The sequence below is a fragment of the Amaranthus tricolor genome, chromosome 4 (genome assembly GCF_026212465.1).
Source record: "Amaranthus tricolor cultivar Red isolate AtriRed21 chromosome 4, ASM2621246v1, whole genome shotgun sequence".
Lineage (NCBI taxonomy): Eukaryota > Viridiplantae > Streptophyta > Magnoliopsida > Caryophyllales > Amaranthaceae > Amaranthus > Amaranthus tricolor.
This window is the reverse complement of record NC_080050.1, coordinates 28025570-28040696: the sequence shown is the minus strand read 5'-3', so window position 1 is coordinate 28040696 and position 15127 is coordinate 28025570. Positions and strand designations below refer to the sequence as shown.

The 15127-nt window shown below is 33.7% G+C and overlaps 2 protein-coding genes across 3 annotated transcripts; both read right to left on the bottom strand.

The window, feature by feature from the left end:
* Window positions 1–243: 243 nt before the first annotated feature.
* LOC130810350 (chaperone protein dnaJ 10) lies at window positions 244–4693 on the bottom strand. Of its 2 annotated transcripts, none has more exons than XM_057676372.1 (10): window positions 4461–4693; window positions 4053–4112; window positions 3673–3755; window positions 2763–2920; window positions 2559–2684; window positions 1538–1666; window positions 1260–1438; window positions 928–1008; window positions 681–821; window positions 244–544 (listed from the first exon to the last, which is right to left on the bottom strand). In XM_057676372.1, the coding sequence occupies exons 1-10, from the start codon at window positions 4545–4547 to the stop codon at window positions 464–466; spliced, it is 1125 nt and encodes a 374-aa protein (XP_057532355.1). In that variant the 5' UTR covers window positions 4548–4693; the 3' UTR covers window positions 244–463. The 2 variants fall into 2 exon arrangements, with proteins under 2 accessions (XP_057532355.1, XP_057532354.1); XM_057676371.1 differs by having other exon boundaries at window positions 1538–1696; window positions 4461–4691.
* A 1145-nt stretch (window positions 4694–5838) lies between these two features.
* LOC130810425 (putative DEAD-box ATP-dependent RNA helicase 29) lies at window positions 5839–14820 on the bottom strand. The gene is made up of 11 exons (XM_057676480.1): window positions 14279–14820; window positions 12369–13530; window positions 11706–11763; window positions 10826–10930; window positions 10181–10226; window positions 8124–8200; window positions 7894–7943; window positions 7353–7434; window positions 7209–7265; window positions 6473–6605; window positions 5839–6217 (listed from the first exon to the last, which is right to left on the bottom strand). Exons 1-11 carry the CDS (start codon window positions 14748–14750, stop codon window positions 6015–6017), a joined length of 2445 nt encoding a protein of 814 aa, XP_057532463.1. The 5' UTR covers window positions 14751–14820; the 3' UTR covers window positions 5839–6014.
* Window positions 14821–15127: the final 307 nt, after the last annotated feature.

Below are 15127 nucleotides of genomic sequence, written 5' to 3'. Positions count from 1 at the left end.
ATAGACTATATTAGACTATATAATATATCATATATTATGGGGCTTCAATCATAAGCTTAAGTTTATTGGTTGAGTTGGTTACTTGATATGGTATCAAAAGCCGCCGAGTATGAGGAGTGTCTGTGCTACATCTATACTACTAGCCCAAAGGGCTTCAATGTGACGGGGCATGTCAACCAACAGCTTAAGCTTTTAGTTGAGTTGATCACTTAACAGACTATAATTCTTTTGACAGTCAACTAATGAGAGGACAAATTGTAGAGGAAGATCTATTCAAAACAACAGGTTGAACACTTACAATATAATATATGGCTAGCATCTTCTTTTTTGAAGATGCCATATAAAGATCAAATAAATATGTTTTGGGGAAAAAACCATCAACTTTTGGGTAACTATATGCAAGCAAATAAAGGCTCTAGCTTTCTTTTGGTACATATATCACTTTCGTATTGGTTGTGCAGACTCATTTTCCCCGGTACACAATCTCATCGTCATCTACATCAAACGCGGGGTTGCATAGACATCTGAATAGCCTCCCGATTCCCTGTAATGGAAAAAAGAGGCAAGATTCACGTATATATCTTATGCAATCAAATATTTATGTATGTAGGTATGTATGTGTGTGTGTGTTCGTGGGAAACATCGAAAAATATGACAGCATCGAAGCTTATGGAACGTGCCTGACTTAACATAGGAGTACGATAGCTTAGCATACGAGATGAATCCTCTTCAGAACTGCCATCTGAATCACTGTCATCATCACTTATGTCTGCTATTGTTTTCTTCTTAGATGAATCAGATTCTTGAGCCAGTTTTTCCCTCTGATCAACAAACACAGATCACAATGTTAGCAGACAATGCAACAGGAGAAACTGAACAAGTTTTATTACTCATGAAATCGGATTTTTTTATGGGTGAATGTTGAACCTGAAAGATTTTCCCGAGTAATTTAAGGGCTAAAGCGCGAACTTTGAGTTCTTCTTTCTTGACGTTCTTTTCCTGTAGTACCTGCACGTTGATTCAAGAGCCATCACCCTCAGATAAACTAGGATAAAACCGATAACTGATAAACAATTGGAGTGACTGAATTGATTAACTAATGTCTGATTTGACCAGTTGATTTACCGAACATTTGCATTTTGGAGGGTTTGACCAGTGACCACCCAACCATCTATTTGTACCTAAATAAGCGAAAATTGTCTGACACCCCCCTGTAACTCGTACGCCTAGATGAAACTAGTTTATTATCAGATACTGACCATTTGGCAAACATGTAATAGAGTCATTTCTATATCAACAACATTCAACTTCCACAATGAGCTCATAAGTATGTCTTTGTTGAGTTGTATATGAGATTCAAAGTCATTTGCAGGGCCACTACCATCCATTTTAAACTGGCGGCGTACATCTTCTTGCAGTTGAAGCAGCTGAAAAGCACCTGTTCATGAACATTACGAGTTCATTAAGCTAAAACGAACGTCATCATCATCATTCCAATGAGTGCTGCCTAAGGCAAAGTCTTGATGTAGAAATATACCTTTAGCTGCAGTGATCTGAGATTTCCAAATGTGGCCTTTATTACGCACCCATTCGGCCAGGAAGGGCATTCCAAGGTACATGGTCTTTTTTCCAAGCTCAAGCGCAGCCTGTCTTGTGTACACATATCCTATGGTGTTTAGGATTTCGGTTCCAAAAGCTGTAGTCAGCAGCGGATTAAGATGTTACGATACATACTACCATAACAGTGAAGAAATTTACAACTTCTATCATCAAAAATGGAACTTGGTCGATCAAGTATAAACGCCAAATTTGAAGGGAAAACAACTAAACGGGCATAGCAAAGAGCCAAAGAACAGCGTACTTGAGAAAAACATCTATCTAATTGTGTTCGTAGTCTTGTGAAATTGTACCATGAAAACAAAATCTAGAACAAGCAGGATTCGGTTAAAGTTGTACCCTATATGATAATAAGAATGTGTTTACTTTTGTGCACATAAATGCAACAAATTGGATGTCAACAGTGTATCTTACATGGTGGGTGCATTAGGCAAATGATTGTTGGCTGCAGTTGTTAGTTGGTTTGACCAGCTAGAAGTATCGGCTGATCTTCCAACTATTTGAGCCTGCTGTTTAAGCCAGTTGTTACGGAGATATTGACAGTTCATTTGAAAAGTGCGCCAAAAAGATAAAAGTCGGCAGAATTTTGGTTTTAGCTTAAAAGTCGGCTTTTCAACTGGCTTAAAAGTCAACTATTTGACCAACTAAAAAGCCAATAAATAGTCATTTTCCAAACACACCAGTATTCCCTTCAACAAAATAAAAAAAAAAGTTGGAAAAATAAGGGCAATTCTCTTTTTTGTGTTTCATATCAAGCTTGATCCACTCTTACGATTAGTCGATTACCTGCATTAGCTTAAATGTCGGTTTTTCAACTTTGACCAAACAAAAAGTCAATCAAAAGTCATTTTTCAAATACACCCAGTATTCCATGCAACAAAATGAAAAAAGTTGGAAAAATATGTGTTTCATATTCTAGGCTGATCCGCTCTTACGATTACCTGCATTAGCAAGACGTTTGGCCTCACTTTGAGCTCGCTGTAAGAATCCTTTGGTATCACCTTGTACATATTGGTTAAGAAAATCCTTCAGTTTCCCTGCCAGTTTTTCTTCCCTTTCTTTCTGTACTGCCTGCATTACATTTATTTGCTTGTTAGAAGACTACGCTGCTCCTCTATCTATACTGCCTGTACAACATATGATACTTGCCTTTAACTTTTCATTAATCCTTTCGGGATTATCATGTTCACTTATTGACGCGGATGAAGCCATCGATGCAACAGCTAGATGTCCTATGTAGTCCTCGAAAAGCTCACTTCCGAATAGCAGGGCAAATACTGCTGTTGGATCGAGCATGGATTCCCTATAAGATAAAAGTATACTTCATTCAATCAGGGTCCATAGTCATATAAGAGAACTCATGACATCTTCACTTAAGTATTCATTTCCAGCAAAATGATCTGTTCAGCCATCAACATAGATTGGGGATGGTTGTGAGCTCAGGATATGATTCGACCATATCAGACTCGATCCCAATATATGGGTCTCATATTTTGGAACCGTTTTGAGCTTGAGTCCAATAAAAAGTAATAAGGTCCGAGTCTTGATTTGATATTTTCTGACCTAGGCTTAATCCAATGATCTTTATCCAACCAAGACTTGACCTGCAAATCTAGACCAATGACCTTTTGAGACTTGTTTTAGACTTGAAAATGTACAAATGTTCAATAAGAAAAGTGTTAAATTGACCTGGACTTATTGTATGAGAAGAAACACAACACTTCATAAGTTAAGGAAATATATGTCATCCCAAAAGTATATGACAATAGGAAGAAAGGCTTCAATAACTTTTAAAGTGTGCACATCATTTTTACTTTGTCGATGTGGGATAAGCCATCCCAATAGGAAGATCTATTTTGACTCTAGATTCATTAGACCTTATTGGTTTAAGTTCGGGTCTAATATTTTCGCTTTATAGGTCTAAATCTATCAAAAATAATAAAGTTTGAGTTCAGTTAAAGCCAACCACCACAATCAAACATCTCAACCATGATGATCTTACAAAACTTGAGAATTAAGTGATCAAATGTACTATAATATCAAAGAGGAACTTACTTTGATATACTGTACTTTCCATTTCGATCATATGCATCTCGTTGCACTGGATCACTTAAAACTTGATAAGCTTCACCTAGTATCTTAATATCATTACCAATAACATTTCATCAATAAATTTACAACTAATAATCTTATCAAAATAAACAATTGATAGGTAATCATTAACTGATTTGACTAGCTGATTTTGGACTCTAGTGGGAGGAGGAGCTAATTGCAGATTAGTTGATTCATAAAAACAAGTTTTCAACCAGCTGATCTATTAAAATAGCATTAAATAATTTGATGATTTGATCAACCAACCAGCTATTTGTATGCTAAAATTGTCTAATAAATTGTTTTGTCAAACACCTGATAATCTAAACATACACTATTATTACCTGAAACCTTTCAGCAGCTTGAGGATCATTAGGATTTTTGTCAGGGTGAACTTTTCTTGCCTACATATATTCAACAAAAACAAAAAGAACATGAAAAAGCAAGAATTCATAAGCAAAGATCCCATATGTTCAAAATAGTTTCGATGACTCATATTCACCAGACCTTATAACCGAATCCGATTTGACCCTACTTAAAAGTTGATTTACTATTATGTAAAAACCAATCTGGACACAAGACCCGACTTTAAATCAACCCGATAACCCGAATGAATGCTTCTATCTATCATCGTATGATAACTTTGTTTAGAAACATGATAATTTTTTCAACAGAGTACACGCCATAGGCAAGAGAAACAGAAAAAGATTATTTATTTGTTTAGAAAAACACAAAAGGAAAGTAGGTAGAACCTTAAGATAGTAAGCTTTTCGAATTTCATCATCAGAAGCAGAAGGGGAAACACCAAGAACATCATAGAATTCAGTTTCCTTAACCATTTGGATCGAATAATAATGTAATTCGATTAAGGAAAATTAATGTTAAGATCCCAAAAACAAGAATAATGTAGTATAGTGAAGAGCAAAAAGAAAGTAGAGTTGTTGTTGTAAGAGTAAAACTGATCACGAGTAGCAATCAACTTTCCAGAACTGAAAGATAGAATAAAGAAATAAAAGTGTAGTAACGCTTTTTCCCGGGCAATAAACAGTATTTTTTAAAGCGCCAAAAGCTTTGATCAAAGTGTGGCGCTTATCATGAGATAGGTCCCCACTCCCCCCTCATTATACATATATATATATATATATATATATATATATATATATATATATATATATATATATATATATATATATATATATATATATATATATATATATATATAAAGTGAGTTGTGTTTATAAATGCTCCCTCTGTTTCTTTATAAACATCATGTTTTTTTCTAGTACTATTCATCAATCACTCTTAATTTGTAATTTATTCTTAATTTGTAATTTATTTTTAATTTATAAATTAAAACATTGTCGAATGAGATTTTGTTTAATTCATCTCAACATATGGTATATTAATACCTATTTTTTATAATTTTTTATTATGTATAATAAGAGATATTAAAGATTAAATTAGTGTATTGATAAACGTGAAAAAAGCAAATAGGACGTTTGAAAAAAAAAATCGAGGAAGTATTTGATAATAGCAAAAGAAAAAGCAAGTTGTTTTTAAAAGAAAGTGGTGGTCGTTGTCTAATGAAAAATGATGCAAAATAAAAAAAAAACTATTTTTTTATGAAAAATAATTGCTCGTTTTAAAGAAAAAATAAATATTTGATAGTAGTAATAAAAAGTGAGTTGTTTTTAAGAGATCGTAATGATCGTTATCTAGAAAAAAGAAATGATGCCAAAACGAAAAGGACAATTTAAAATAAAAATAATAATTTACACTTTCCTTTTATTTTTATTTATAGGTGTTAGTGTGAACTGTGAATGTATCATCATGATCATGAAGTTTTAGATTTGGGTTTTGATTTGTCTCTCGTCTTAGGTAGATGGTTATTGGTTTAGAGAAACTCAAGGTTTTGGGAGATGTTTTTAAGATAACTTTTTTTATTAACTCATGTTGATCTGCGTGAATTTTAAATCACGTATGTTATAATATATTTTTGAAGTTTCTTTGAATTTGTAACAAGACTTTAAAAAGTGCATTCATAAGGGAAAAAAACTTACATCATATTCAAATTTAAGTTAATTGCCAGATCATTTTGTAGCAAATTGAATGAGACAGAAAAAGACACTGTTTTGGTAAAAATAATCCTTTCATAATACACCATTAGGGGCATGTTCAAAAGTATCCAGTTTGGGGCATAATAATAGAGATAATAAAACTAAACTGTATCATTTTGATAACAAGATCGCTTTGTAAGGTCAAAAAATCGAGAGGTTAAGTACGATAATTTACGACTTCAATGGCTTCTACTTGGCCTTTCTTTTCTTGCCGCTTTTACCAAATTTGCTTCCCCGTTTTGATTTTTTGTTTTTCATTGCCGATTGCTGGCTTGCCTTCTTTTGTCTCTCTTTACGCACTTGTTCAAGGTCTTTGATTTCTGAAGGCACGTGTGCATTCGGAATGGATCGTTGTTGGTATCGTCCTTTGAATCCTCTCTTAAATCGACCAACTGCAAGAAACAAGAGCATTGGCACTGTCTAACTCGAATCCATAATTAAATATGATGGTACTAAACATGACCAAATTGCTGCACACCCGTCAAGGGCATCAATGGAATCGGGTAAATATGAGTCCGAATAATATGCCTAATTCGGGTTAAAAAATGAAGGTGACAACAAAAATTACATAGGTAAGGCAAGATGAGATTCAAGAAATTTCAGAGTAGATATACTAATTTACAAGCATGTAGGCTTCTATCATATACCTGCTGAGCCTGATACTCCAACGTGTCCATCATCAGCTCCTTTGTTAGCAATTTTATTGTGCGTACTTGCTTTCCATTTTTTGTAAATACCAGTTTTTTTAGCCTTCACTTTCTTCCCTCCTTCAGTTTTAATCTATGCAATAACGTACACGAATAAATGATTAAATACGCAAACAAACAAATCAAAACCAATGCTTTTCTACAGACACCAAGATCTTAGACAGCCCTAACAGATACAGCACCAAAACAGACTTACAGATGAATATATACTAGAACCGGAGCAAAGACATCGAACAAAGTGTATACAATGTGATAGACATTTGAAAATACATCATAAAATCACGTAAGCTTAAAGAATCCAATTCAAATTGCGATGTCCACAAAACGATTTGTAACGTTGGATTGAGGAAATGTAATGTTGTGCTTGTACTAATTGCTTGGTCAACAAACTCTAAATTGTAAAAAGTCTAAAAGATGCAAATTGTGTCCAAGAAGAAGCTGAACACCCAAAGGCATTTTCACGATCAAAAGTCGAGGAAATATTCAACAAAAGTAAAAAAGGCTATGATACTCTTAAATAAGAAATGAGCATATCGGCATGCTAAGAACTTGCCAAATAATAGGGCACACAAGGACTGTCTGAGGGATTAATTTATCTAGGAAAAAAAACCACTAGACAGCTAAATTTTATTAACCCAAGAATCAGCAAATTCATACAATGAACAAGACAATGTACCTTTCCACTGGCAGTTACACGATCGCCGTTATTAAGCTTGACATACTTTTTGCTTTTCTGAGGAACAAATTCACAAATATGTTATATAAGGAACATCTTCCACTAAAAGTAATAATCAGAGTCCACCTTCAAGCTTCAAAGTACCTTATCCCAGTGATAGACATTTTTTTGTTTCTGCATGCCCACCTTATCATCTGCAACTAAATCCATTACAGCTGAATCCAACCTATAAAAAATTGACATTCTTTTAAATCAAAAAATGTATAGTTTTCTCAATTTTGACAGATAAGATGTGGATAATAAAATAATAAGGATGTAGACACATTATACAAGTATCATCATTAGATTGAAGCCTGAATGCGAAAAATGAAAATTAATACTTGCTCACAAATTCGAGAAAATTTCAAATAATTAAAAATTATTGATTCTTCTATCAACATGACAAAGGTGAAATAGAAAAGAAGCTAAACAAATATATTCATTTCATTGATAACGTTAATTTAAGCATTTCCCAGCTTAGTGGTGTTAGCAATATTAGCTGAAAATAAAAAAGCACTATACAAATATTTCCGTTCCATAAATAAATTTAATTGAAGCATTTCTTAGCTTAGTGGTGTTCGAAATATTAGCAAAACCAAATAAGTAGGAGAGAAGAAGCTCGAAAATTATTCTTCAACAAACACACCTATTCATTCCAAAGCCATCACTTCGCACTGAGAGTCCAGCCTCCGAATACTGAAATATAAACCAAAAGTAAAGTCACAAATCACCCAAATTCACAAAGATATAAGAACACTCACTTTTGGGATAGCAGGCCACATAAGATGTGTATGCCAGCTGAAACTCGAGGATACCGAGAAACAAACAAAAGATTGACCGCGTGATGAGCATTTTACAAAGGAAGAAGAACTGCACCTGGTTTGTTGGCACTGGACTGATGAAAAACTCCTCATTCTTGAAGCTCACTGCTTTTCTTTTTGAACCAGAAGTTTCTGATACAAACATGTGAAAATTGTCAGATGGTCATATCCTCATAGAAAAATGAAAATTGGAGCCCAACAATCATATGGGGAATAGAAATGAGTCCTAAGGGTGCAAAAGAGGGGGAAAATAATAGAATAGCAGTTTAGGATCCTTTTCGGTGTATTTCATCACCTGCTTTTAAAAAACATTATTACTCAACTTAAATTTATAACAGCTATAAAGCTATTTTGCTTAGACCGCAAATGCATCCTATGTTCTATGCATTTTGAGATTTGATATTTCTAAAGATGACAACAAAAAGAAAAATGAACATCTATACAGTGCAAGTCAAAAGATAAACAAAAAGGTGTGAAGGGTAAGATTGAAGAAGCACCAATAGCAACAACAATCAACAATGCCATTGCCATAATCGCAACATATGAAGTCAGCGACATATATCATAACAAAACATGAGAGATTTTTGGAAATAAATACTAAACTTTATTTAACTCTGTCTAATACCACCTTTGTATTAAAGCTTACACCATATTGACTTTTTACACTATTCAAAAATAAAAAATTTGACTTCAAATGGTTACTAATGCATTAACTAAAATGTAATCAGTTAGATCTTATCATTTGTCTTGATTCCTACTTTCATACTTTTAAAAAACTTAATTAGTTACATACCCCCTTAATCATTATCTCTAGTAACCAAACATCCGTCAGTGGTAAGATACCAAGAGCCACAAGCTTTTAAAAAAAAAATAGTTAAGCCAAATAAACCAAAACCCATAATTAGTTACATTTTAGTGGTAGTTTAAAATCCCAACTCTTGTTCAAGTTTCAAAGGGCTCACAAAGTTTTTGCCTTTCTAAAAAAAGCACATCATAAACCACCCAAAATACATATTTCCTCCGTTCTTATTTACTTGCACCCAAACACTTTTTGTGCATTCCAATGCGCTTGGTCGAATTGTTTATATCTAAAACTAGAAATAATTAAATATTATAAAAATTTGATATTATGAAAATATGCGACGAGATGAATAAAACAAGATCCCACATGACTAAGTTTTTTTCATATGATAGTCGCTATATGCAAAATACTTCAAATGATGAATAGTGCAAAAGTTAGTTTTGGTGCAAGTAAATAAGAACGGAGGAAGTATATCTTTGGTGTTTAAAATACAACCTACTGTCATTTCAAAAAAATATTAGCTACTTTATATTCTCTTTTTTCCCAATGAATTTTATGTGTTGAAATAAAAAGACTTGAGATTATAGGTTGTGGAATACTATAAATGAAGAAACTCCTTCACAACAAGTTTGAAGCAACAATTATTGTGCACAGTAGTGGTTCAGATTACGATAATGGGCGCAAAAACTTTAAATACAGTCAGAACACGGTAATGCTTTGCACCTATGCATCATTGGTGTATGGTGACCGATGACTATTGATAGTCGGTCCCCAGCCATCCCCACAGCCCTACCTTTTACAGTCGTACCGAATTTCATCCTTGGCAACGACATGAATGACCTCCACTAACAAGTGCTCTCTCAACAGCCAATTTTACCGGTAACTAGTATTCTTTCAACAGAAACTGCAAGTTTCTTTTTAGTATTAAAAAATTAAACACTCCACTCTATAATCATGTTCTAAAAAATCTTCCACCCAACTAAATTATCTTTGAATCGAATAAATTACTCAATGATATTATAATCACCAACATTTCAATACTAAGTTCAAACATCGTTACAGCATGTTTTAGTGGAATTAATAAGCAATTGATCGTTTAACAGGTTGCAAATCATATTAAATAAACATTTCAAGTTCTTCCAAACTCATAATATTTTAAGTTTCTATAAAGAAGATATAGAAAAGGTGGGATATTCCAATAACTTCCCAACTTGAAATCTGAGAAGCTCAAGTCATAAAATCTCATACACATGTCATGAACTCATTGCAAAAAGATAAATAGGCAGAAAAAAAAAAGATCAGAATATAACCTTTTTTCTTCGTTGTCTTGACAAAATTTATCTCAGGTTCGGATTCCTACAAAAGGAGAGAATACCATCAAAATAATATAACAAGCATATACAGAAACAATCAACACTACACTTATCAAAAAAGCGTCCTCCCTAGGAAAGATAAGAGGATAAGATTTTTACACTCTTATGCCTACATCAATTAAAAGGTAGGTAATTGTCTCTTAATCTAGTGCTTGATTAGGGGGTGGGGAGCAGTTTACTCGGAAATGAACTTTATAAAAAATACTTTCGCATACAACAATGGAAGCCACTATTGGCTTTTAATCTAGTACTTAATTAAGGGCCGGATGCACACAAATCATCAGTATAAAAAAATAAACAATTGATTACATATGAAATAGACAAAGCATCTGAAAAAAGATCATAAATAAGATTTATTTATACCAAATTAATTGAACAGAAATCGTTCAATTATAGCACATTTTTATAGAACATAATGGAAGCCCCAAAAAGAATATCAAATAGGAAAGATGAAAAAAAACAACAGAGTGCAAACTACAAACTACAAAGGGCATTGATAACTGTCCCGATTTGATAAGATCCCGTAGTGTAGACTGTAGACCGCAGAGTGTGAAGCATTGTATCTAAACCTCAGAAAATTACCTTAACTTCCTTGTCAGCGGAGGATTTCTGTTGCACCTGGTTAATAATATGCTCATGAACTTCCCTCTTCTTCTTCATCACATCAACCCATTGACTAGAAGAACCCTGCCATGAATGAAATCATTTGAAAAGTTCACTTACAGTCTCTAGTATGATATTGCAAAGGTTTCGTCATCTTCACTTTCTAAACATGAAAAATAATACATAGATGATACTACAAAGAAAACTTTGATATTTGATTCTCAAAGGTAGATAGAGTATTTCTTTAGCATCAATGGATCACCAAATGAATGTAGTTTTAAGACAAACATTGACCAAGGTAAACAAAGACACAATAACTTGTTAAACATATACGTTCAAGACAACCAAATCCCAACTTTTAGAACATAACAAACCATAAATGACACTACAGGAGAAAATTTTCACCAACTAATTTCCAAATAGTCAGTACAAAGATCAACAAGAGTGTAGTTTTAACCTTACTTTGGCAAGATAATACATCTCAGCCTCTTAGATATAATAAAAGTAGCGGTTTCCTAGATATCACAAACAAGGTTCAGAATTTAAGATGTAAATAATGAATTTAAGTAAATTATGCTGACTCGACATTTGAAGGTTCTAGCTATTCATGCGAGTTTCGATCAACCCTTTTCAGTTTTGATCAAAGTATAAAATCGACCAATCTATAAATCCAGCGGAGCACAGAAAGTTCATTGAACAGAAATGTAATGCAGTTTACATACAACCGGAATTTGCAACCAAAAACACCAATGATTTGTTCAACAAGATTTCAAGAGAAGAACAAACAAATAGTGATATAACTATGAGAGAAAAAATGATATTGTAGGTAGATATAAAATAACTATAAGCTTTAAATTACTTTAAGATGCTTTGACATGGCAGCATGACCTTCAGCTTCCAAGATTGTCTGCTTCGGTCTGAGAACAAAAAATAAGAGTTAGTAAAACAAATGCAAATATGAAGGGTTAATCAAAATGGCAGCATGAAGGAATGATATGCAGCTAAATGAAGCAACATAATAAAGAAATGAAAAGTAATAATGTGTGCAAGCAAACAAAGAAACGGTCAAAGCTGAACTTATTGTTCTAATGAATTGAACATGGAAATCCTAATATGAACTTATTGACCTTTGATTAAGAAATTTAAACATATATGAACATAATGGACCTAAAGTTGTGTGAAATAAATGAGGGTGTAAGTGATATTTCAAGGACACTCAGAAGAGGTTATATTTCATCAAGACCACAATAATCAAGCACAAATACTCAACTCAAAAGATTATTTCAATCACACGGAGTGGAAAATACAACTCTAAGTTTATATATTTAGTAAAAATGACTTGTAACCTATTCCTAAACAAATTTAAAACCAATTTTAAACCCAAATGAATCACTTGATGAGCTCATACGCCCAATAATTAAACCTCAGAAGCCCACATCAAAACAAAATGTAACTAATGAAAATTAATACAATAAATGGCTAATTTAGCATCGAGGAAGTGAAAATAAAGAATCAAACATACCTAAAAGATTTTAAGCGTTCAGTGAACGCTAAAGCGGTTAGCTCATTGCCTCCTAACACCCCTTTAAACATCGGGTGCAAGCCTTCGCGAGGCAAGTCCTTAACTCTCCGAATTGATTGCTTTGACGGCAAGGGCTTTGTCTTTAAATACTCACGATATGCATTTCTTGAAGTTTTTTGTAAAGCAGTTAAATCGGCAGATGAGTCTATGAGATCCCTAAGTTTATCTTGAAGAAGATCTAAAACAGTTTGAGGAAACCGCCCATACACAGTCACTCCATTGGCCATAGCTAGATCAATCTCAGCCATAACACCATCCATATCTTTCAGAAGCTTCTCTTCTGTCGGAGCAGGCCTAAAAGGTTTCGACAGAAATAGATGAAGGTCCAAAAAGTAAGGCATATCCTCAAACGTCACGAGAGAGTAAGCAGTGCCAGTGCGACCATTCCTCGCAACTCTACCAACACGATGTACAAATATTTTAGGTCTTGGAGGGTAGTCCCAAATAATTACGTTGTCCAACAAAGGAATGTCAATGCCTCTAGAAGCAACATCTGTAACAATTAGCAGTCTCGTTTTCCCTGATCGAAACCTCGATAAGTTGATTTTACGAGCTTCTGGATCCATATCACCATAGCATATAGCGGATTCAATACCCTCTTGTGCAAGCAATGATTTTAAGAACTCTGTATGGTGTTTAGTGGAAACAAAGATCAACATTTGCTCCTCAGGCCTGATTACTTCCCTTACCAAATACACAAGGGCTGCAAGTTTCTCTTCCGGCCTCAAGGTGAAAAAGGTGAGCTTACAATCAGCACTAATTTTACTCTCCACATCCAAGCGTACAAGCTGAGGATCCCGCAAACCAGCCCGAGCAAACTGTTCCAAAGCACTTGGCATAGTAGCACTAAAAAGCAAAGTCTGCCGACTCTCACTCAACTGAGTCAGAATTGAATGCAATTGCTCGGCAAAACCCATGTCAAACAATGAATCAGCTTCATCAAAGACCACATATTCCACAGTTCGAAGCGATAAATCATCCACCTCAGACAAATGATGCATCAGTCTACCCGGTGTGGCAATAATAATGTCTGGACTCTGAGCCAAATCTTCGAACTGACTTTCCATTGAATCCCCACCAACTAAAAGACTCGTACGAAGATCTGGACAGAAATTTTCCAAAGAGAATAAATTGCAACATTAATCTGTCAGATATATGCTCAAATAAAAAATCGACTCTACATGAAGTAATAGTGTAATGCACAATACATGTTGACCCTTAAAACTATTAAAAAAACACTATAATTCAGCTTCATCTCTTTTCTTTAATAGTAAGAGAAATCACACAACATTTTAGCAACCATAGCTTATCACAGAACCTCCACCAACAAATGGGGAAACAATATACTTCCGTTTACCAGTTTCACAGAGAACGAACCCTTTTCATTTTATAAGGTAAAAACACCAGCATTTTAATCAATGCACACAATTATACAAACATACGTACATACAAACACAGCATTGTTAAATACATTTCATATTTTTTTATTAACCAACATTATGCCCTAAAACATGAAACATATTCAAAACCACCTCCAAGATACCAACTACTCTCAAATTAACAAACTTTTGGAATAAAAAAATCAATCAAATCAACACAAATACAAAATGATAAAGCTTACTCCTCAAATAGAATCACTCAAATGAGGGTAACAATCCAAAAAATGAAAAAACAATATCCCCATAATATCAAAAATACATTAATAACACTGAGCAGACACAAATTAATAAACTTTAAGAAACTAAAACCATAAATGAAAAATGCCTCAATTCATACAATGATCAAAGCTTATTCCTTTACCACATTATAATCCTAGTTAAAAAAAAAACCCAAAATTAAAGAAATATAACCTGTAAAACGACCCAGTTCCTGAGTAAACTTCAAAGTCTGAAGTGCCAAATCTCTGGTAGGAGACAAAATCAAAGCCCTAACACCAGCTTGAGGAACATGCTGCTTCAATTTTTCAAGCATAGGGATAAGAAAAGCAGCAGTTTTTCCAGACCCAGTACGCGCCATAGCAACAACATCAGCCCCAGCAAAGATAATAGGCATAGTTTTACGTTGAATTGGGGTTGGAACTGTATATCCTTTTCTTTTGATTGCTTTATAGACATTATAACTTAAGTTTAAGGATTCAAACCCTCCTGATTTGGCTTTTTTCTTGTGTTTTTCTTTGCGCGTTAACTCTGCTTTTGAACTTACTAAGAAACCAGGCTTTTTCTTCTTCTTGTCTTGATGATCACTTTTTCGAAAGACATTGGAGTGTGTTTTAAGGGATGTAACTCCTGATGATTTAGGGTTCTGACCCTCCGTTTTCGCCATTGAAGAGGGGATGAGGAGGTTTTAGGGGAGATGAGGGGAAAATGTTAAAAAGGGGTTTTTTTAGGTTGCTTTTATGCTATCATGAAATCTTTAAAAAAAAAATAAAATAAAATAAAATAAATAAAAAATAAATAAAAATTGTAATCATGTAATGATAAGGACTTCATTATGTAATTTACAATTTATTCTATAAAAATATCCCTTTCACTTGAGAGATGGTCTCTTTAAGAAAAACATCTTACTTTTACTTAATACCCACATAATTGACTACTTAATCATGCATGCTTTTTAAAATAAAAGCTTATTTTTATTCCTCTTCAAAAGCATTGTAAATTTGCTTTCTTCGTTCTATATTTATCTCTAATCAGATAGAAAAT

Excerpts from the sequence above, each read along its gene's own strand:
- LOC130810350 (XM_057676371.1), bottom strand. The coding sequence starts at position 4,547 with ATGGTTAAGGAAACTGAATTCTATGATGTTCTTGGTGTTTCCCCTTCT. Across the intron at positions 2,921-3,672 it reads GGAAAGTACAGTATATCAAA|GGAATCCATGCTCGATCCAA; the intron begins GTAAGTTCCTCT and ends TTTATCTTATAG. Across the intron at positions 545-680 it reads GTACTCCTATGTTAAGTCAG|GGAATCGGGAGGCTATTCAG; the intron begins GCACGTTCCATA and ends TTTCCATTACAG.
- LOC130810425 (XM_057676480.1), bottom strand. The coding sequence starts at position 14,750 with ATGGCGAAAACGGAGGGTCAGAACCCTAAATCATCAGGAGTTACATCC. Across the intron at positions 13,531-14,278 it reads GGAACTGGGTCGTTTTACAG|ATCTTCGTACGAGTCTTTTA; the intron begins GTTATATTTCTT and ends ATTTCTGTCCAG. Across the intron at positions 7,944-8,123 it reads GTCCAGTGCCAACAAACCAG|TATTCGGAGGCTGGACTCTC; the intron begins GTGCAGTTCTTC and ends TTTATATTTCAG.